Genomic DNA, 23,544 nt, shown 5'->3' on the forward strand with positions numbered 1-23,544 from the left:
TTTTTTTTTTTTTTTTTTTGAGTTGGAGTCTCACTCTGTCGCCCAGACTGGACTGCAGTATCCGCTCCCGGCCACCGCAGCCTCGAACTGCTGGGCTCTGGCGATCCTTCCGCCTCAGCCTTCCAAGTAGCCGGAATTACAGGCATGTGCTACCACGCCCGGCTGATTTTTTGATTTATTGTAGAGATGAGGTCTCGCTGCCCAGGCGGTTCTCGAACCCGCGGGCTCAGACAATCCATTCACCTCAGCCTCCCAAAGGCGCGGGATTACAGGCTGAGCCACTGAGCCTGGCTCTCCTGCATTTTTTAAAATTCTTAAAGTTTGAGGTTTTATGTTTAGGTCTTTGATCCATTTAGTTTATTTTTGTGTATGGTGATTGATAGGAGTCCTGTTTCAATCTTCTGCATGTGGTCAGCCAGTTTTCCCAGCACCATTTACTGAACAGATTCTCCTCTCCACAGTGGTTGTTGGGGGCTTTGTCAAAGATGAATTGGCTGAGAAATTGAAGTTTTGCTTCCAGAATCTCTATCCTATTTCTTTGTATGCCTATTTTTGTACCAATAGCAGGCTGTTTTGATTATTGTAGCCTTATAGTAAAGTTTAAAGTCTAGAAGTGTGATACCTTCCACTTTATTTGCTGAGGATTGTTTTGGCTATTTGTGGTTATTTATGTTTCCATATGAATTTCTGTACTGTTATTTCCAGTTCTGAGAAGAAATGATGCTGGCAATTTTTTTTTTTTGTGATTTGGAGTCTCACTCTGTCACCCAGACTGGAGTGCAGTGGCCGCTCCCGGCCACCGCAGCCTCCACCTGCTGGGCTCTGGCGATCCTTCCACCTCAGCCTTCCAAGTAGCTGGAACTACAGGCGCGTGCTACCACACCCAGCTAATTTTTTGATCTATTGTAGAGATGAGGTCTCACCAAGTTGCCTAGGCGGGTCTTGAACCCACGGGCTCAGGCAATACAGATGCTGGTAATTTAATGGGTATTGTGTTGAATCTGTAGATTGCCTTTGGTAGGATAGACATCTTAGCAATGTTGATTCTTCCAATCCATGAGCATGGAGTATTTTTCCATTTTTTTGTGTCTTCTTGGATTTCTTTGGACAGTGTTTTGTAGTTTTCATTGTAAAGGTCTTTTATTTCTCTGGTTAGGAAGATGCTGCAGTATTTCCTTTGTGTGTGTGTGTGTGTGTGTGTGTGTGTGTGTGTGTGTGTGTGGCTATTGTGAATGGGATTGTGCTTTTTTTTTTTAGTTGGAGTCTCACTCTGTCGCCCAGGCTGGAGTGCTTGGCACACCGACGGCCACTCCAGAGTCAACCTGCTGGGCTTTGGTGATCTGTCTGCCTCAGCCTTCCAAGTAGCTGGAACTACAGGAGCTTGCTACCATGTCTGGCTAATTTTTTTTTTTTTAATTGTAGAGGCAAGGTCTCACCAAGTTCTCCGGGCTGGTCTCGAACCTGTGGGCTCAGACAATTCCCTCACGTTGGCCTCCCAAAGTGCTGGGATTACAGGCTGAGCCACTGAGCCTAGCTGGGATTGTGCTTTTTATTTGGTTTTCTGCCTGCTTGTTGTTGGTGTATAAGAATGCAGCTGTCTTTTGCACATTTATTTTTAGCCTTTGCCAAAGTCCTTTATTAGTGAAAGCAGGTTTTTGACAGATTCTCTTGGGTTTTTGAGGCATAGGATCATATCATCATCAAAGAGGGACAACTTAACTTCCTCTTTTCCTATTGGATACCTCCAATTTCCTTCTCTTGTCTAATTGCTCTAGCTAGGACTTCCAACACAATGCTGAACAAGAGGGGTGAGAGTGGGCAGCCTTGTCTTGTTCTGGTTGCCAGGGGAAATGTTTCCAGTTTCTGTTGGTTTAGCAATATGTTAGCTGTGGGTTTATCGTAGATGGTGGTATGTTCCTCGTGTGACTAGGTGTTTGAGGGTTTTTATCAAGAAGGGATGCTGTAATGAACATTTGTATACCTAACCCTGACTTGTACCCCACATCTTTAAAATAAAAATTATAAAAATAAAAAAATAACAGTAAAGAAGGGATGGTGGCTTTTATCAAAAGCTTTTTCAGCATCTAATGATATAATTATGTGGTTCTTGTTTTTACATCTCTTGATGTATTTAATTATATTTATGGTCTTGTGGATGTTGAACCAGCCTGCATCCTGGGCATGAAGCCTACTTGGTCATGGTGGATGATTTTTGAGATGTGTCGTTGGATCCAATTTGCTAGAATGTTGTTGAGAATTTTTGCATTTTTATATGGGATATTGGCCTGTAGTTCTCTTTTTTTGTTGGATCTTTACCTGGTTTGGGTGTCAGTGTGATGTTAATTTTGTAAAATGATTTGGGGAATCATTTCTCAATTACCTGGGATACTTTCAATAGGATTGGTATCAGCTTCTCCTTATATGTTTTGTAGAGTCCGCTGAAAGTTGTTCAGCATCATGCTGTTTAGTGTTTTGTGTCTATGTGGGTTTTTGGGGGAATTTTGTTGGTGTTGATATTTATATTTATTACACTGTGTTCTAAGAAGGTGTCTGGCAGTATTTCAATCTTGTGAAACTTGTTTATGCTTGATTTATGGCCAAGGATGTGATCGATCTTGGAGTATACGCCTTGTGGTGATGAGTAGAATGTATATTCTGTGGTTGTTGGTTGGAGTATTCTGTAGGTATCTACTAAGTCCATTTTGTTGAGTGTAAAGTTGAGGTTCCAGATCTCTTTGTTGATTTTTTTGCCTCAATGATCTATCTAGGGTTAGTGGGGTATTTAAGTCCCCAGCTATGATAGTGTTAGAGTCAACAGCTTTTTTTAGTTTGCATAGTTATTGCTTTTATAAACAGTGCTCCTGTGTTGGGTGCATACATGTTTAGGATGGATATTTCTTGTTGCTGGATTGAACCTTTCATCATTATGTGGTGTCCTTTTACATCTGTTTTAATTTTTGATAGCTTACAGGTGGTTTTGTCTGATATTAAGATCGCACCTCCTGCCTTCTTTTGTGATCCATTTGCCTGGAAACTCGTTTTCATCATCTGAATCTATGTGCCTCCCTTGTGGTGAGATGAGTTTCCTGGATGCAACAATTTATTGAGTCATGGTTTTTTATCCAATTTGCCACTTTGTGTCTTTTTATTGTTGTATTTAGTTCATTTACATTCAGGCTGATTATTGAAATATGATTGTTTATCCCTATAATGAGAGTCTTATAAAGTTTTTTCTTTGTTTGTTTTCATTCTTTTTTGATCTTCAGATTCTTGAATTACTACTGATTGAGGTAAGAAGTTGTTGTAAGTTCTTGGAAAATAGGGACATCATTTTATTTGTCATGTTTGCCATTTGATACATCCTTAGTTTCTTCTCCAGTAAACATTACAGACCCTCTATCCCTCTATTTTCTACTATTACAGTCATCCTTCAGTATACACAGCAGATTGGTTTCAGGACCCCCCTGTATGCCCAGATCTGCACATAATCATATCCTACAGTTGGTCCTGAGGAACCTGTATGCAGGAAAATCAGTCTTCCCTACTTGTGGGTTTCGCATCCCGCAAGCACAGTATTTTCCCTCTGTGTTTGGTTGGAAAAAAATTCACATATAAGAGGACCCACACAGTTCAAACTAAATGTACCTAAATGATACAAAGCTGGCACTGACTGTACTCATTGTCAGCTACTTAGCTAGACCAATTGATGTTGTTATAGTGTCTTAATTCAGTCGGGTTGTAGTCTTAAAAGGAATAGCAGAAAGCTGGAGCTCCAACTTGGTTGAACCATTTTTTGCTGGGGAGAGAGATGCTGGATAGAATGATAAGAAAGTAGCTGTGTACTAGCAGCTTGGGAAGTAGCGCACAGCTTCTATCTCATTTTATTATTTAAAAAAGAAAGATTTTAGGGCAACCCCCCTTGGGTCCCCTCCCACTATGGGATCTTTTCTGTCCTCTCAGTAAGTCCTGTTTTCTAAAAAAAAAAAAAGAAAGATTTTAGTCAAGTAGATTGTATTTTCATTTGTTTAGCAATCTATTACCATTCTGTGACTCATGACTTGAGGATTGAAAGAGGACATTTAGAGCAGTGGTCCCCAACCTTTTTTGGCATCAGGAACCAGTTTCATGGAAGACAGTATTTCCATGGACAGATGGGAACATGATTATCAGGCATTAGATTCTCTTAGGGAGCCCCGCCACCTGGTTACCTCGCATGCGCAGTTCACAATAGGGTTCATGCTTCTATGATAATCTAATGCTGGGGATGATCTGACAGCAGGCAGAGCTCCGTTCTCCGGCTGGTTACTGCCTGCTGTGCGGCCTTGTTCTCAACAGGCCACAGACCGGTACTGGTCTGCAGCCTGGGAGGTTGGGGACCCTCCATTTAGAGTACCAGGCTTTAAGATTCCTGAGAAAATTATTTGAAACTACTACCTTCTGACTCTGCCAAGTTGTTAGAACATTTCCACATTCCCTGCTTTTCCCAGTTTTGATCTCTGAGTCATACACAAAAAATATGTTAATTCCTTAGGGATAGAAGACTATTTTCCCGACTACTTTGTGAATCAGGGATAGAGTGAGGTGTGATGTGGGATGGTTGTGACTCTGAATCATGGAGTCTAGGTTCTCCTACTGATGACTAGTACGGATTCCAGCAAACCATACTCTTGCTTCAATTTCCTGATCTGGGTCTAGATTAGATTCTCTTAAGGATATCTTTGGGTCTAAAATTCTCTGATGGGTATTTTTCATTAAGAATTTTATGCATATTTTTTCTGCTTTGGCTAATGAGAAAGATTCAGTGATTATACTCTTTTTCTTATGTTTTTATTGTATGAAGAGGCGATGGAAATGTAATTATAGGAATCTTGAGGAGACCAGAAAAATACCTTGATTTGCCATGAGAATTCATAAGTTTTGTCATGAGTTGTCATAAGTTTTCAGAATTAAGTAGGTGGAGCGTAGTTTTAATTAAGGACTATCTAGAGTGGGCAGAAATTTATTTCTCAAAATGGAGATGGTTTACTTTGTAGAATTTTTGTTCTAGGGCTGTAAACAGACATGTAGATAGGTGGGGGAATAGAGGAATTTCTGGAGATGTTTTCTAACGAACAGAACTCAGTTCTTTACCTTATGGTGTGCTAAAGTCTCTTATGGTGAGTCTGCTTCCCCCTCCTTAGCTAAAGTTTTGTAACTGGGGACAAAGGGGAGACGATAGAGGGAGAATTATTGACAATCTGTGAGTTGGATTTGGAATACACTTTTCAACTTTACTCTTCTGTTGGCATTTTAACTAATAAAATGTGGCAAGATTTTTATGGATGTGAGTTTCCATAATCTTGATCCCTTCTCATTTCTATAGCCTGGGTTCAAATCCAAATTATACCCTTACTTGCTATAAGTGATCTTAGGCAAGTCTGCGCTTCAGTTTCCCCATCAGTTAAATCTGTTTTTCTACATGCATCTATACTCATATACTCTAATTTCTTTCCTCTTGTTATGGAAGATGGTATGTGCTTCCAGGAAAGATCAGTCTATTTTGTTGTGTTACCATTAAGGACATATGCTAGCAATTCTTCCTTCTGTCTTTTGAATCATTATAATTTCCCTCTCAACAGAATATTTCCTGTCAGTACAAAAAATAGTTTTCTCTTCTTAAACAAATTCTCTTCTGGACTATTCCCCACCCAGGACCAATGTGTTTTTTTTTCTATCCCTTTCAGTAAAATATCTCAGAGGATTTGTGGCACTTGCTTTCTTCAATTTCTTTCCTCCTACTCTTTTAAAATTCATTCCAATGAGGCCCTTTCTGTCATCACTGAAACTGCCCTTGTGAAGCTATTAATGACTTCTGCTTTGTTAAATCCAGTGGTCATTTTTTAGGCCTTATGCTGTTTGATTTATCATCAGCATTTGGCACAGGTGATAGTTCTCTTCTCCTTGCAGCATTGTCTTCAGTAGACTTCCAGGATACCACATGCTTTTGGTTTTTCTTCTACTTCAACTGATATGTCTTCACTGATTCCTACTTATTTTATTGACTTGTTAGTGTTGTGCTCCAAGGCTAAGTCTTTGAACTTTTATATTCTCTATCTGTACTCACTCCCTCGGAATAATATCCACTTTTAAACTTTAAGTATTACCTGTGTGCTAATAATTCCCAAATGTATAACTCCAGACACATTTATCCAGCTGCCTATTTGAACACCCATACTTGAATATCTGATAGGCTACTCATATTTCATATGTGTAAAACTGAGCTTCTGAACTTATTCCCAAGCCTGTCCTTCCTATAGTCTTGCCTCTTATATATTAATAGCAATTTCTTTCTTCTAGTTACTCAAAGGCAAAAACCTTAGAATCAGCTTTGGCTACTTTCTATGTCTCATACAATTAGACAGCACATCTTATTGGCTCTATCTAGAGAATGTAAAAATACCCAGAATCTGGCCACTTTATACCACTTTCTGTCACTCCAGGCCAAGTAACCATCAGTTCTCCCAGAGTTATTGCAGCAGCTTTTTAATTGGTCTTCCTGTTTCCTCTTCTGATGTGAAACTGTTGAAACATAACTTAGATTGTCATTCCTCTGTTTAAAACCCTCTAGTGGTTTTGTTTCATTTGAAGTACAAGCCAGGATCGTTGCAGTGACCTTCCAGGACCTTATATGACTGGGCCCACCTTTATTTCTCTCTCCTTATCTCCTACTACTCTCCTTTTGACCAACCCATAGAGATGAAGTCGTATTGAGATGTCTTGGCATTCCATCTTCTCTCGGCTCAGCTTTGACTGGAAATGCCACAACGGAAGAACTATGGTGATGACCCCCGATTTTTAGGGGGTAGGAGTTCCTTAGGGAGCCTTGATAATCAAGATTTACCAGGTAAAAAATCTCCAAACTTTTAAGTACTAGAAATTTTACCTGGAAAAACTACTATTCCTTTTTGCTTGCCCCACATAAACATTGCTGTTTAGTGGGAAATAAACATAAATGCAAAGTATATATAAGTTTTTTCTTTTAAGAATTTGCTGTAAAGTTCCTAGTCACAAAGATAATTAAAAAATGTTTATCCTAATAAAGTTTTTATCTAATTAGAAATAGTAGCTTTTGAAAATATGGAACACCTCATTTTTGCATCTTTTTTTGTGTGTATGAGAGGGTGAAGGTTTGTTTACAGGTAATAATGTGCAGCTATCATGTGATATAACTGTCATGACCTAAGCTTAATTCTTAAAGTTTTATTTGACTAATCATTTTTGTTTAAGAGATACTACAGATATAATGGACAGTTAAATAGGGTCAGTATACTATTATAAATAATTAACATTGCATTTCCTGTACTTTATATTGAAGCTGTAATTTTTATTCTGATAGGCACATAGCTGGCAACCTGGAATAAAAAATCCATACCGTGGTGTTGTTGTGTGGCCTGTTCCTGAAAACATTGAAATCACTGTAACGCTTTTTAAGGTAAATTTCATTTTTTCATAGATTATGTAATATATTATTATAATAATGGATCTGAATGATAGAATATTTCAGTATTCATTGTTCTAAACATTTGTGTTCAGTTTGGTACCTAACATGCATTATTCTTAGGGATATAGCAATTTATTATAATGCAAAGACATCACAGTATTTCATCGTCTATAAAGTTCAAATAATTTGGGAGTCTTTTTGAACTTGTTACAGTTAAAAGATCAACTGAGATACTTCTTTTGCCACCTCCTACATTTACTCACAGGAAACTTTAAAATGCTTTTCTTGTGGAAAGCTGAGAATTGTGGAATTGTTAGTTCTGACCTTCATTTTGTTAACCATGTTTGACTGATAACAAGATGCTTTAAAGTTAGGATACAGTAAATATTTTGTTAATATTGATATATGTTTTAAATTGATATTTGCTAAATATTTTATTTGCATTAATATTTATAAGTACTATAACTTGAGGGCAAAATACTTTTTATAAATTTAAAGTGCAGATCCAAAAACATAGCTGGTTGTATAACTTCCTGCCTGTTTTTTTATATGTGTTTTTCTTGAAAATCTTTTATATTTCTTGAAACAGTATAAAGTAATCCTCACATATGTTAATTAGGCATGATGATTTTTACTTTTTAAACTCCTTACCTGCTCCCCCCAAAATATGGGGACAAACATGTCCCAGTTTTAAACATTTGGAAGGTGGTGGAATTAGAAAACAAATGCTTAATTTTTTTCTTTGAGTCTTTCAAATTGATTTGAAACTACTTTTGTAGAGGGACAGGAGGGAGGAGGGCATCTTATTAAGCATAATTTAGTAAAAAAAATTTGTGAAACTATTTTAATACATGAAATTAAAGTAGCGCAAAATGATGTGGCTTGGAGTATGAAATCACTGTGTAAAAAAGTGCTTTTGATTTTGTGATCCAGTATATTTATTCCAAAATATTCTGACATTCATTTATTCAGGAAGTACTGTAGAGACCAGTAAAACAAAACAGTATGATGAATGTTAATGTACTAGCCCATAAGTGGAATAATATTTTTATTTATTTTATTTTTATTTTAAAGATGTGGGGTACAGTTCAGCGTTATGTATACAAATGTTCCTTATGCAGGTACCCTTGTGGATGAGGTGTGTCCCCCACCCCCCGCAGATTCCCACTACTGCCAGTACTTTTCTTATAGGGAATACTGTTTTTAATTGTTCTGTACTTTATATATACTTTATTTTATACAAGGTTCTTGCTATATTATGTATATTTTATAATTTTGATGTTATTGTTATTGGCAATATAACATTACTTGATTGTGCTTTTGCCATATTATATTTTATAATTTTGATGTTATTGTTATTGGCAATATAACATTACTTGATTGTGCTTGTCATATATACACCATACTTGATTTGCTCAGAGAGAAATAAAGAAAAGACAGCAGCTGCTCTTCCTTTTTTTCCCAGGATAGTCAGAACTACCCTATTGCCCTTTAGTCAGCTGTCCTAAGAGTCAGTTATTAAACCCCTCTTATCTATGTTTCTATTGAGCGACACACCAAACTTGGTAGTTAAGAGCAGTATCTCTGATGTCAGATTAATCTTTTTTTTTTTTCCATTAAAATATAGAGGAGGTCTCCCTATGTGGCCTAAGCCAGTCTTGAACTCCTGGGCTCAAGCAATTCTTTCACCTTGGCCTCCCAAAGTGCTGGGATTACAGGTGTAAGCCACCACGCCTGACTGTCAGATGAATCTTTCCATGCATTTTTAGTTTATTTAATTTTCACAGCAACTCTAAGATTCTGCAATTATTCCCATTTTACTGATAAGGAAACTGAGACTAGAGAAGAGGATAATTTGCCCAGTTACACACTGAGATTTAGCCCTATTCATTCTTCTATCCTGTGCTGTCTACTCTGTAGGAAAAATGGTTGTGAATATTGATTATAGTAAGTCCCCTACATGCAAACGAGTTCCATTCCAAGAACTCATTCATAAATTCAGTTTGTTCATAAGTCCAGTGAAGTTAGGCTCTGTACCACCAGCTAACACAATCGGCCATATAGTACTGTACTGTAGTAGCTTTATAATACTTTTCACACAAATAATACATTAAAAAATGTAAAGAACTGTACAGTAAACTATACAAAGGCACAACCACTTGTAGAGGATGTATACACTTGACAGTATACACTTGTAGAGGATGCATAACGTAAACTATCTTTGTATCTTTAAACACTCGCAACTTGAAGGCTTATACGTAGGGGACTTAACAACGGTAAGATCTGTAACATGCGCAAGGAAAACTTTTAGGTAATCTCTTGAGTATTTTGATTTATTCTGTCTATATTGGTAGAACAAATGAATGTTTACAATTATACAACTTTTTAAAATGGTGCTATAGAATGAAGAGTTAGAATACAGCTGATAGGCTGGGCATGGTGGCTCATGCCTATAATCCTAGAACTTTAGGAGGGTCAGGGTGGGAGAATTGCTTGAGCTCAGGAGTTTCAAGACCAGCATAGGCAACATAGCAAGATCTCAGCTCTGCAAACAAACAAACAAACAAAAAGACATGTGACGTGTGCCTAGTCTCAGCTACTCAGGAGATTGAGGTGGGAGAATCACTTGACCCCAGGAGTTGGAGGCTGCAGTGAGCCTGATCATACCACTGCACTCAGCCTTGGCAACAGAGAGACCTCAAATCAAAAAAAAAAAAAAAGAATACAGTTGATAAATAGCTGACAGCTACGTGTTTGGAGAAAGGATATGCATCGACTGGGTGATTCTGAGTTGAAAGTGGCTGTTGAAATGTGTTGCTTGAAGGATTAGGGGATAAGTGTAGTTTTTAAGTGCTGATGAGAATGTTCAGCATATCCTTATCATGAACTTTTATGACTCCGAGTATTAGTGTGTAGACAAAACCAAACACCCTTTCCTTGCTAGTTTGGTGTATTAAACATTTCTACTCAGTTGTGCTATTGAGGCAATCTTGTGACTATTTTCATTATTTAAATGAGTATTTTTTTCCCCTCACATATATTTTACTGTTAATTTGGATCCAGAGAAAAGTAGCAAAAGATTCAGAAAGCTATTTAAATATCCATTCATTGAGCAAAACAATCTATTTATTGTGGATTTTATTGTTAGGAGCAATCAAATAAAAACTACTTAATTAAAAAAGCTACTTAATTCATTGAAGCATAATTTTAATGTAAAAAGAAATAAAAACAAAAAAATCCACACAATATTACATCCATTTTCTTTATTTTAAGGGATATTATAAGTAATTATTCAAAAGATACACTATACCAATTGTTTGGTCTAAATGTTTTTTAGTGGTAGATTGTAACGATATATGTAATCAAAGTGGAACAAAGTTTCTTCTCATTTGCTGACTTCATGTATGAATTTAAGACCCACCTCAGATCTTATTTTTCAATATATTGATTAGTATCATAGAAGTACAGTTATTTAGAATATAATTGAACTAGTGTTTATTTTCCTATATTTCCTATATATACCACTTTTAGACTAATAAAAATCATTTCCCATTGAAAGCTTTTGTTTTGTCACTCAGAAATGTTGACTTAAAAAACTTTTCCTATGAAAGTAGCTGAAACAATCAGGATACAGGAAATAATTCGTATATGACAAATAAATGATATGGCTGATGGTAGTATAAAGATATATCTGTATTCGCAGGGTTCAGATCTTTTGGGATCTCTGAAAACGCTCATTGTTAATCTCAAGAAGTCCAAGACCACTCTGAGGTAGGCATGAGCGGATCTCATCTGTACTGTCTGTTTTTGCTAAAACCAAAATAAAATCCAACAGTGTCTTTCCATTTTTGACTTTAGAATAAATTATTCTGACAGAAATCATCAAGGTTGTTAGGTCAGCTAGGTAGGCTTGTTCCCAAATCTCGAATGATGAAGTACAAGGCAGCATGATGAGAGAGGTATGAGAGGAACACAAATGGTCTCCCAGTGAAAGGCAGTTCTCACTACACTATAAAAGCTTGAAGCACCATTCACGATCCCAATGTCCCTACAAGGGTGCCTGCAAACGTATTACAAGGAAATTCTTGAATGTGATGTCAAGTCATGAGTAATAAATGTAAAATAAGCAGATTTTTGGCAGGGAAGTTTGTCTGAACTCAATTCTTAGGATGGTAATCCAACAGGTGGAAGGTCAACTCATTTCAGCAAAATACTGATTTTATCAGTATTTCTGATTGTCATTCATGGGATAATGCAGACAGCATCCACTAAGCTGTGTGTTTACTAAAGTGGCAAAGAGAGGGATTTCTTTCTTTTTTTTTTTTTTTGAGTTGGAGTCTCACTCTGTTGCCCAGACTGGAGTGCAGTGGCCGCTCCCGGCCACCGCAGCCTCGACCTGCTGGGCTCCGGCTTCCACCTCAGCCTTCCGAGTAGCCGGAATTACAGGCGTGCGCTACCACGCCTGGCTGATTTTTTGATTTATTGTAGAGATGAGGTCTCGCTGCCCAGGCGGGTCTTGGACCCGCGGGCTCAGGCAATCCACTCACCTCAGCCTCCCAAAGGTGCGGGATTACAGGCTGAGCCACCGAGCCCGGCTGAGAGGGATTTCTATAGCAGAGAAATAGCTCAGACCACCAAAGGAGCAAGTAGAGTGAATATCAATAGCTAAGTTAAAAGGTGCCAGTCTTTTCTCCACAGTTGGCAGTTGGGCAAGTTACTTAACCACCCTCAGTATCTTCCTCTGTAAAACATAAATGATAATTTGACATGCTTCTGAGGGTTTTGGAGAAGATAAAAGGAATTAATAAAGTACTTAGAACTGTTTCTCTTCCTGGCATAGAGTAACTATGGCCTAAATGTTAACAGATAACTACACCTTCAAAATTTGCAAGCAAGAAGAATGTTTCCAATGATGCTATGGAATATAAAACTCACATACAATTATACACCATTTCAAGGATTACAGTACTTGGATGAATTTTAAATATATTGCTTCATCTCATTTTTACCTTTCTTCAAAAACTTTATAGAAAACACTGATATTTCACATTCCACACTGAAAGTTCTGAGACATCTTTCCTGAGCAAATATTTCAAGCTATACACCAAAGAGAAAGGTCGAAAGACTAAAGGGAATTCACCCCTTAGGGTGACTAAGGTCTCTCATTGTTCATTTGATTGCAGTGAGTCTGGTTTCCTGAGTGTCAGTCAGTATGTTTGTGTTGCTTCAAGTTAGAGTTGGTTTTACTTATAGCAATCACAAACTCCTGTAATAAAGGCATGTATCAAAATTTAAGCAAACTTTCACAAAAACACTAGACATATTCCAGTTCATGAATTCAAAATCTTCCTACAGATAGTAGTCATTGTTTCTTTGAATTTGTAATATGCACATTTCTACAAAGGTATGGGCTAAGAGCATTATGGTCTATCTGCTCCCCCCCCCGCTTTTCTTTTACTTAGATACTATTAATAAACATTAAGAAGAAAATTAGTCACAAAGGCAGGGTGCACTGCCCTGTTGCTTATGTGTATGTTGGTTCCTCTAGGAATCTGATTTTAATACCAGAATTACTGAAGAACAGTGACTTTAGGGTAGGTAAGGCAGCCATGATTCTCAACTTTGGAAGGCAGTTTGGGTTGATGAATTAGCTAAAAAGAATCCACTCCTTCTCCTGCTCCAAATTCAGCAAAGAATAAGTCTCCAATGAACAATGGATCAGGAGGTGAATTTATGTAAGGTCTTTCTTATCATCCAAAGGTCCACTAAAATATATTGCTTATGCATATATACATATACTCATATTTCTATTTATACATTTTAAAAACACTATCAAAAGGTCAGAATTGACCACCTTAAAACAGTCCCTTTAGCAAAACTCTGAAAACAGGATTCATTTTTGTAAGCAGAACCTGTCTTCCATCATGGGCAAACACCTGACTTCTTCACCTTATTTGGTAAGTTTGTAGTCTTTCCCTTATAGGCATATTTGCATGATTTTCTGGAATGTCATCTTCCTGCAAAACTACTTAGGTACAATAAATTCCATTTAAATACTGGCAATGTGTTATCTGTTATTTTAACAGAATCTGGGTTGTGCTTCAAGGAATAATTAAACACCATAGTCTTTCTCAATCAGATCTTCATCCAGCCCATTTCCGTAGCCTAATCAACATCAGATAGGGTGAGATGCCTTCAGTCTTCAATTCACTTTCACTTGTGGAGACAGCCTTGGATACCATTGTCGTGGGAGCTTCAGATCGAAGTGCCACCTTCATTTTTAGCTCTTTATTCTGGGCTTCAAGTACATTAACTTTTTCTTTGAGATTTTCAATTCTTTTGTCTTGTTCTTTTAAATTATTTTTTAATCCTTCCATCTCCTGAATGACACTGCGCAGGTTCTGATGCTGGGAGCGAATCACAAACTGCAGGTGAGAGATCTGCTCCTGGAGAATGGAAATCTCCATCTGAAGATTCTGGCAACTTTTTGCACAGGTAGCACCGGGTTTGAGTTGCAGCAGCCTGTTCTCCAGAGCCAGTTTTTTTCCTAGCAGTGTCCTCTTTTCCTCTTCCATCCTCTGTACAAGGTTCTCCAATTCTGTGATTTGACTGTGTTTTTTCTTCAAGCTTTTCAGCAAATTGATTCAGATTTTCAACATGTTGTTTCAACGCCTATTCTTTCTCAAGCTTGTTAACCTGGAGCAAGTGTTTACTGTCCTGGTGCTTTTTCCTCACTTCTTCAGACTGTGTCCGGTAGTGTTCAAATAATCTCTGGGCCACGTTTCTCAGAGCCTCGGCACCTGTTTCTCTGGAGGCTTCCAGCTTGATTTTCAACATTTGATTTTCCTTGTTCATTTCTAAGAGCTGCCGATCTTTCTCTTTCATCTTTTCCATGAGCAAAACCAAGGCTAGCTTCCCTCGGGGCGCTCCGCCTGCTCCTTCCTGGGGTGCCAAGGCCTCAGGGCCGATCGGCTCCTGGGCTGTGCGGGCGCCGCAGCCTCCTTCGCCACCGCCCGCAGGTCTGTAAATGAGTATTTTCAACTGATCTTTTTATCTTCCTACTCCTTCCATCTCCCCAAAGTCTTATAGAAAAGTGGAAAAGTAAAATATAACTTTTCCTTTTTTTCACGGTCATTTTTAGATCTTGGTTTTTGAACATTTAAAATAGTCAAGTGAAAGATTTTTCATATTTTCCTTTTAAAAATATTAGATCTCATAATTTACTTACTCTGGAAATTTGCAGTAGGAAAGAACTGCTCTGAACCCTTTTTGTCCTTAGTGAGTAGTATTCACAGAGGTATGCTTGTAGAGAAAGTCCTCTTTTTTTTTTTTTTGAGTTGGAGTCTCACTCTGTCGCCCAGACTGGAGTGCAGTGGCCGCTCCCGGCCACCGCAGCCTCGCCCTGCTGGGCTCCGACAATCCTTCCGCCTCAGCTTTCCGAGTAGCCGGAACCACAGGCGTGCACTACCATGCCCAGCTAATTTTTGATTTATTGTAGAGATGAGGTCTCGCCAAGTTGCCCAGGCGGGTCTCGAACCCGCGGGCTCAGGCAATTCACTCACCTCAGCCTCCCAAAGGCGAGAAAGTTCTTTTTAAGAAAGCTATTGTTTCATTTTTCTATGATGTAACCAGAAATTAATTTATTCATCCTGCTTAAAAAATTTGAATGAGATTGAAACTGTTTTTTTATCTCCTAATTCTCCAAACAACACATTTCAACAGCCATTTTCAACTCATAGTCACTCAGTTGATGCATATCCTTTTCCTACACAAAGCTGTCAGCTATTTAGCAGCTATATTCTTTTTTTTTTTTTGGTCTCACTCTTGCCTAGGATAGAGTATAGTGGCATGATCAAGGTATATCTCAGCCTCAAATGCCTGGACTCAAATACCTGGACTCAAAAGATTATCTTGCCCCAGCCTCCTGAGTAGCTGGTACTAGAGCTGGGACTGCTACTTTTTTGTAGAGATGGAGTCTCACTGTTTTGCCCAAGCTGGTTTTGAACTCCTGGGCTCAAGTGATCCACCTGCCTCGGCCTTCCAAAGTGCTAAATGTTGCCACCACACCTGGCAAAAATAGCTGTTGCCACTAAATTATTTTTAAAAATCTTTTTAGGGTTTTGAGAAGGAAAATGGCTCTTCAGGCCATTTTCAATTTTTCTCTTTAGTGCAGTGCTAAGAAAGGAGACCATACAGGGAGAGCAGGATATAAAGAAAACTTAATTGATTCAAGCTAGAAGCAATTCTCATTACAAATGTTTTTGTCTGATAAGTAATATAAATAGTTAATTATAAAGAGAAACCATTTTTAAGTGCTTGAAAATGAACATCATTATTGCTTCTTTTATATCTTTTTACTGACTTTGCCCTAGCAGATGTGCCTCTTGGCTGGGCATGATATAATCCTGGCACTTTGGGAGTCCAAGGCAGGAGGCAACATAGCAAGATCTACAAAAAATTAACAGGGTGTTATGGTATGTACCTGTAGTCTCAACTACTCGGGATGCTGAGGTGGAAGGACCACTTGAGCCCTGGAGGTTGAGGCTGTGGTAAGACATGATTGTACCAATGCACTGCAGTCTTGGATGGCAGTGAGACCCTGACTCAAAAAAAAAAAAAAAAAAAAAAAGTTGTGCTTCTTAGTCTTGCTGATATGATTTTTTAGTAAAAAAATTCTTTTGTGGGTGATATAGCGTCTGTGTTTTTAAAAAATGTATCACCTGCTTTAAGAATTAATGTATGTCATTATAAGGCCCTATTAAATATTTATTAATTTATGAGCTATATTTACTAATTCATTTGTCAAATATTCTTGAGTACCTACTATGTTCCAGGAACTTTTTCCAGGTCCTAGGGACACATGGTTAAACTGAACTAACAAAGTGAATAAAAATCAGACAGGTCTAGAACAGCAGTATAGCTTTAACACTTATTAGTTGGCACTGAGGGAAATTCATAGTTTAGGTTTCAGTTTTCTGCTCTGTAAATGAGAATAAAAATACTATCTCATAAGTTAACATAAGAACCGGGACATGGTGAATGTTCAGTAAATATTTTGCATTACTGTTATTACTATTATTATTGTTGTTATTTTGACACTAACTGTGCTGGAACTATGCTGCATTCCTCAAAAAACAAAATGAGAAGGAAGATATAGGCAAGGAGGGTGGTAGAATGCCTATCTCATCTTCATTGCCTCACACTTTATTACACTAAAGTAGCACTGTGTGTACTCTAAGTACATCATGAAAAAGCTTCTTCAAATGTTATTTGTAGTACTTTCTTTCCATAAACCTAGTTCATGGGCAGAACCACCTGGGGAAACAAATATTAAGTAGCATTTTCTACTTCCCTTTCCCTTCTTCCCTTTTCTACATCCGCCTATCACCACCAAAGAAACTCTTTTTGGCAGATTTTTATCCCTCCTGTGCGAATTCACTCATAAAAATAGTTGCTTCAATACAGCTCAGACTCAGCCAGCTACCATGCTGTTATAGTAAATAATGAGTTAGCAGAAATAATGAAGTAACTAAGGAGTTTGGCATTTATCTCATAAGAAGTAGGAGTTGTTAAAGAAATCTGTGTTGGTACTAATGTGGTCAGAACTGTGGTTAGGGAAAATCTGTGTACAAGATTGGAGAGCAGAGAGACTAAATGAGAGATTGCTACAATCACTTTACCCTTGAAATAGCCTAGGCACAAACTTGGCCATGGCAACAGAAACAAAGTTAATAATAGACTAAAGTGTAATCAATCATAAATAATATTCTTCACTGTGAGAAACATGTGGGACCTGAGATCCAGTAGGGGAATATCAGAACCCATCTCCCATCTGTGTGTTCAGACTTAGAATGGAATGTTATTGAAATTTTCTCTCTCTTCCACTTCCACCCTTACCTCATCTCTAATATACAGAGTAAACTTGAATAAGTTAAATGCTTATGTAATGTGACCCCACAGCTTTCCTTTCCCTGTCTTATACTTTGCTGCCTTTTGCCTTTACTTATGCTAAAATCTGTGAAATCCTATACAATCCCATCCAGTCCAGATGTTTTCTCTCTTGTGAAGCTTTTCTTGATCATTCTTGTAAGAAGTAAAATGTCATTTTCTAATCTCTAGTAAAGCTATTTATTCATTCATCATACATTTGTAGTAAGTTGCCTACATATAAACCTTCAAATTGCAAACTTAAAAAGATGCGAATGTGCGTTTGTGTGTCCAGTTGTGTAAGTTTATTCACATGTCTGGCATACATTGCCATGTGTGTGCATCCTCTACAGGTGGTTATGCTTTTGGGTACTTTATAGTATTGTATAGAGTACAGTAGTACAGTATCTTTATTTCAAGTCCAGGATGTCCAAAAACATGCGTATAAGCAGAGGTGATGTAGCTGGTACTGTTTAGCCGATTGTGTTAGTTGGGTACCTAGGCTGACTTTGTTAGACTTAGGAACAAATTGGACTTATGAATGTGCTCTAGGAGTGGAACTCATTTGTATGTAGGGGACTTACTGTGTTTAGATTAGAGTTATTGTGTTTGTCTTAGAAGGCAAGGACAACTATGCTTGAATCAATATAATAAACCTCTACAGTCCCTTATATAATAAGTACTCAATAAATACTCATCTAATAAATGTTTGCAAAAGTATACCTTATTTTTAAAAAAAATTGCATTTGGTTGCAGATCCATTACCCTTTCTCAGGTTTTGGAGGCATTTCCATCCATGGTTAGTGAGAGAGAGGTTAAGAGGAAAATATCAACAGCCCATGCTGATTATTTGTCCTTTTGTTTAGATTATCAAGTCCTTGTAATGCTTTGAAATTAAATTCTAGATGTTTACGTAATCTCTGCACTGAAGAAAACTTTGCCTCTAATAGTACTTTTGGTTTAAAATATTTACACTTAGAAAAATGAAGGCAGAATTTTATAGGAACATTTAATACCCCTATAAAATGCTTCTTAGTATTTCATTTACGTAGGTTATCAGTCTCTAGTTGGGTTTCTTTTTGTCTTGTCATAGATGCAATGATGGAAGATAGCTATATGCATTAACAAAAGCAAAATAGAGAATTTCTTTATTAAATAATTTAAATTTAGAGAAATTATGTAACTATCATAAGAATAGGTTATCTGCCTTTCCCTTTTTAAAAGTTGGTAAAAGCTTTAAAAAGGCTATTTGTATTTCTTAATTGGATCGATTAACTAAAGACATGTATTTCTATTTCATGTTTTGCTTTTGTTACAGGATCCTCATGCAGAGGAATTTGAAGATAAAGAGTGGACATTTGTCATAGAAAATGTAAGCTAATAGCAAATTATTTCACCTTTCACATTTGCAACTTTCTATATGCATTATTAAGGTACATTGGCATTTTGGTGGTAGGAAAAAATGTTGCCTTATGAAAATTAAATAGGGATTTGCAGCCTTTAGAATTTTTAAAAATGAAATGATAGCCAGTAAAGAGAATTATTTGTAAAAAATGCTTTTGTTAACACTAAGTCGTTAATACCGAATTATCTATATGCTGTATGTATTCTTTTTGGGGCTTGAATCTGTTTAGATCTAGCATGGTGCGTCTCACATAGCAGATGCTATTTAAACATTTGTTGAAAGAAACCATGAATGACCATGGAAATCTTTTTAAAAAAGTATATGCTTTAATTCTTTATTTGGACTGAGAGATTCTATATTGGTACCTTAATGATCATCTTAAATTAATTTACATATTATGGAATCCCAAGTGACTAGCAGGCATATAATAGGAGATCAATAAATGTTTATTGACTGGGAATTAGAGAAAACAGGCAATGTAAATATAGTGATTAAGGATATAGGCTCCAGGTAGACCTGATTTCAAATCCTAGCTCTTCCAGGTGCAAGCTTGTGACCATGGGCATGTTTCTTAACTTTTCAGTCATAATATTATAGGATTGTTTGAGGATGAGAAAATTCTCAACAAATATTAGCTTTTACCATCATCATTTTTTTTGTCATTATCATTATCATGATTGTCATCATGATCATTATTAAACATATTTATAACATGCTTATAACATGCTTTGCACCATAGTCTTCCTTTCTATGCCTGACTTTGTTTTGTATCTTAATGGTAAAAGGAATCTTAACACTTCTTCCAGCAGTAACTGGGCCATTTTTAGGTCTAAAGAACTGAGAAGTTTGGGAGTGAGATCAGGTAAACAGAGTAGGGGAGTTCTGATGACTGGCTATTGAGCTACTGTCTTGTATTAAAGGTTCACACATGTTAATAGTTTTGACTTTTCTTTAGAGTGGTAGATTTGAGCATTATACTTGGAGTAGCACTTAAAGTTTTTAAAAAACCAGACTTGTCACAATTGGTTACAGACCCAAAAGTTAGCTTTGTTTCTCATACCAGGAATTTATCCCCAATGGATGAGCTTCAGTTTTATACTACTCGTGGCTCTGTTATACATCTGAAGTCTCTTGTTAATTAATTTGATGTATTAAAGAAGTAGCCAGTTAGATTTGAGTTGTAATTATTGTTAAAAAGTATGTAAAAACTACATTTATATTAGTTTTAGAAAGATTTTCTTATTACATGACTAATCTTAGGATGAAAGCACACCAGATCCAATTTTCTGAAAATCAGGTTATAAATTAACCTACCTACAAGATACAAGTGAAAAAAAGCTACATGATATATATTAGATTTGATTGCAAAAAACATTAAAATCTGTGGGATTTTGAGAAACATTTTTCTTAAATTCTGTATAATACACTTTATATAGGTATTTTTAAATTAAAATTTAAAATAAAATGATGAAATTTAAACAGATAATGAAATTAAGAGGTGTATTTTGGACTATCCTTTCCAAAATACATTGGAGTATGTATTTTTCAAGTGAACAAGCATCTTTATAGCCTTTTAATGTAAAATATATTTATTTATGCTTAGAAGCTTATTTTACTCATTTCTCTATTTATCACTCAAGTGGTTGAAGTTGCAAGAAATTTGTCAGGTAAGGGAGTAGACAGGATACTCCCTTACCTGAAAAAGGTAAATGGTAAAATGAAAAATAAAATATGTTGGTTTTCCTTTTTTCCAAACATTTATTGACATATTAGATTTGCAAAAATCTAGTGAAAATAATATAAATGGCTTTTAACTATTATTCATATTGTTTGCTTTATAAAACCAACATTTGAATTGACATATTATTAGAAGTTAAGTTTTACTGTGAATAATCTGATAATTTTGAAAATGTTACTCTGAGTGATGTGGTGGAGAAAACACTGCATTTCTGGAGATTCTCGACCATCATTATGCTTTTAAAGCTGAAATATATTCTGCTTCCTTGTCTCTACTTTCATGAATTCTTATTTTTAAGAAATGCATTTTTCTTTCTTTCATCTCATATTATAGCAAACTATTAATTTTGAATTGGGTTAGAATTTAATATAAATCCTGATATTGTGTCTTCAAAGCTGGTGTCATTGAGTGCATTACTCTCTAGGATTCAGTTTCTTCATTCATAAAATGAAAAGTTTCTACTAGGTGATCTCAGAGGGCTTCTCTAGGTCCATAACTTTGTTTTAATTGTTGAAAATATTTTTGAGTTAATTAATAGAAATAAACGATTGGAAAATTATTTCTTTTGTAGATCAAATTTTTTATTTTCAAGTTCAAGGAGAATGAAATAAAAGGAATTACCTAGCGTAGCATTTTGGGATCAGTGATTTTCTAACATATCGTTCTTTGAAAAATTCATATCAGCACATATTTTTTTCTATATAATGTACTTTTATTTTTATTATGAAGTATGAGTATTGTTGCAAATTTTGTATTCTGAATTCTTTAGCATAATAATTCCTTTCCCCTACTCTTTGTTTCCATAATGGTTATTTTCTATGCCAGATTAGAAAAAAAGAAAAAGAAAATTGAATTGCAATATAAACTAGCTTTCTATGTAAAGAAGCTTTGCTGTAGAATCTTTATTTCTCAGTCATGGATGTCTAATAAAATAATACCCATCTTTGGAAATTTTTTTTTAATGATCAAAACCTAGGGGAATCTAGTTATTGATGAGCTAATTCAAAGAAAAAAAATGAATGAATATGGGAGGGGCAGGCAATTCCTCAGCTATTAATAATGATGGAAAAATAGTAATGTTTGCTAGGAATCCTATGCAAGAAAATAACATTTTTATTAGGTACATTTCTTCATTTTTGTTGGATTTATGTCTGTTTTTATACAGCAAGTTTTTTTTTGTTGTTCATTTGTTTTTATAGAAGCAGTGAAGGAATTTAACCTATTTTACCATCCCAACATGTCTATTTATTTATTTAGTAAAAAAGATTAAAAAGAAAAAGGTAAATGGTAAGTGCATCCATGATCAGGTTTGCTTTCGTAATGTAGTTACCAGACTTCGGCAACCTCCTTGGGTCCCCTCCCACTGGGAGCATTTCTGTCTTCTCAATAAATCCTGATTAAAAAAAAAAAATGTTACCAGACTTCAGAAGTATTGTGTAATTGCTATACTGTTAATGCATGGTTAAGAGGACAAATGCACATGTGACTAAAGCATTTAAAATACATCAACTCAAGAAAATACACTAATTTACATACTCTTAGAACAGCTATCATAAATTGTGAACTATCTAATGTCACATGATGAGTTTATATAATTAAACCTAAAACAAACAACAAAGGAAGTGCTGTATTCTCGCCTGGGAGACTAGAATTGGGTGGATTTCTTTCTTTAGTTTCCAAGAGGATATTAATTTTTTTTCTGCCGACTCTCTTCTAGTGAGATTTGAGACTAGCTTTTTTATTTTTATTATTATTTAATTTAACCTATCCAGGCGATTTAACTCTTTTTACCTGCTCTGGAAAAATTTAAGTTAGTCTTCTGAGACGTGAACAGGACCCCTGTTTGGATAAGTAGATTTAGCAGAGGAGAAAGCTTTGTTTCATTTATCTCTATATTCCCACAGGGTTGTTTTTTTTAAACTATAGTACCTTTTGAGTAATAGCTTTTCAATATATATTTATTGAAGGATTGAGTGAATGAATGACTTTGGTTAATTCAGTGAACTGTTATAAATCTTGTTTTTTTTTTTTGCATCCATCTTCTATACTAAGAAAATTTGAAAAATAGACTCCAGTAGCAGTAAGATAGCATATGAAAGATTGATATGTTGTTACAGTAGATGCTTTTCTGATCAACTACTACTTAACTTACATGGATTATGTCATATTTTGCATTTTGTCTGTGATAGATCTTAGTTTTAAACCCATATGCATCAACATGATTTGGCTATTGTCTGACACACTCCTACATACTTCTGCTCTCGTAAGTGAGCTGTAAGTTGGGTTTGACCCCTTACAATGCCTTTTAATGCTGTTGGCTGGAATATATAATTAGATACTTTATAGATTAGTGGAATAATCATATTGAAGATTATTTCATGAGCTGATTGCTTTAGAAAGAGTTGATAAAAGTGAGTTGGTAAAAACTGCTGTCACATTTGGTGTGGATAGTATCTTTTTACAGTTACAAAAGTCTGGAAAAAATTTATAAGGATTACACATTTTCTGGAAGGATTTTGCATTCAGATTATATCTGTATTGTCCATAAATATTCATTTTATTTAAAAGAAATTGAAATTCACTAATGGTATTGTGGATGTTGATTGTATGAGAAAGTCAACAATTAACAAATTTATTCTCAAGAGACCATAAAAACTAATGAATGAAGTATATTAATATGTATTTAACAAAATTAAAATTTGGGTGTATAAATATTCATAATTTTTTCCTTTAATTGCTCAACTCTCTATGCCAAGCAAGTAATTTAAGAGGGATTCTACTGTAATTGTATATTAACAAGTCAATCTAATGAGATCTGTCTATATAACCACCTATGTGACTAAAAAAATATATTTAGACATTTTCTTTTAAACCAAAATTTGATACACGCAGACACTATATTTTTCAGGTAGTAGAAGTTTGCTTTACTTAACATCATCCAATGAAGTATTTTTAACCTTTTGAATAAATAAGCCAGTACTCATTCATTCATTG

At 35.9% G+C, this 23,544-nt stretch overlaps 1 protein-coding gene and 1 pseudogene across 6 annotated transcripts in view; one reads left to right on the forward strand and one right to left on the reverse strand.

Moving 5' to 3' along the window:
• The window catches only part of EHBP1 (EH domain binding protein 1), a 373,913-nt gene that overhangs the window by 75,236 nt on the left and 275,133 nt on the right, over positions 1 to 23,544 (forward strand). For all 6 annotated transcript variants that reach the window (XM_021705885.1, XM_021705883.1, XM_008071978.1 and 3 more), the window contains 2 exons: positions 7,376 to 7,471; positions 18,726 to 18,779. In XM_021705885.1, coding sequence (XP_021561560.1) covers positions 7,376 to 7,471; positions 18,726 to 18,779 — 150 coding nt within the window. The remainder of the gene's footprint in view (positions 1 to 7,375; positions 7,472 to 18,725; positions 18,780 to 23,544) is intronic.
• LOC103274542 lies at positions 13,624 to 18,195 on the reverse strand (annotated as a pseudogene).

Source organism: Carlito syrichta, unplaced genomic scaffold, assembly GCF_000164805.1.
Source record: "Carlito syrichta isolate Samal-C Ts95f unplaced genomic scaffold, Tarsius_syrichta-2.0.1 Scaffold314798, whole genome shotgun sequence".
Classification (NCBI taxonomy): Eukaryota; Metazoa; Chordata; class Mammalia; order Primates; family Tarsiidae; genus Carlito; species Carlito syrichta.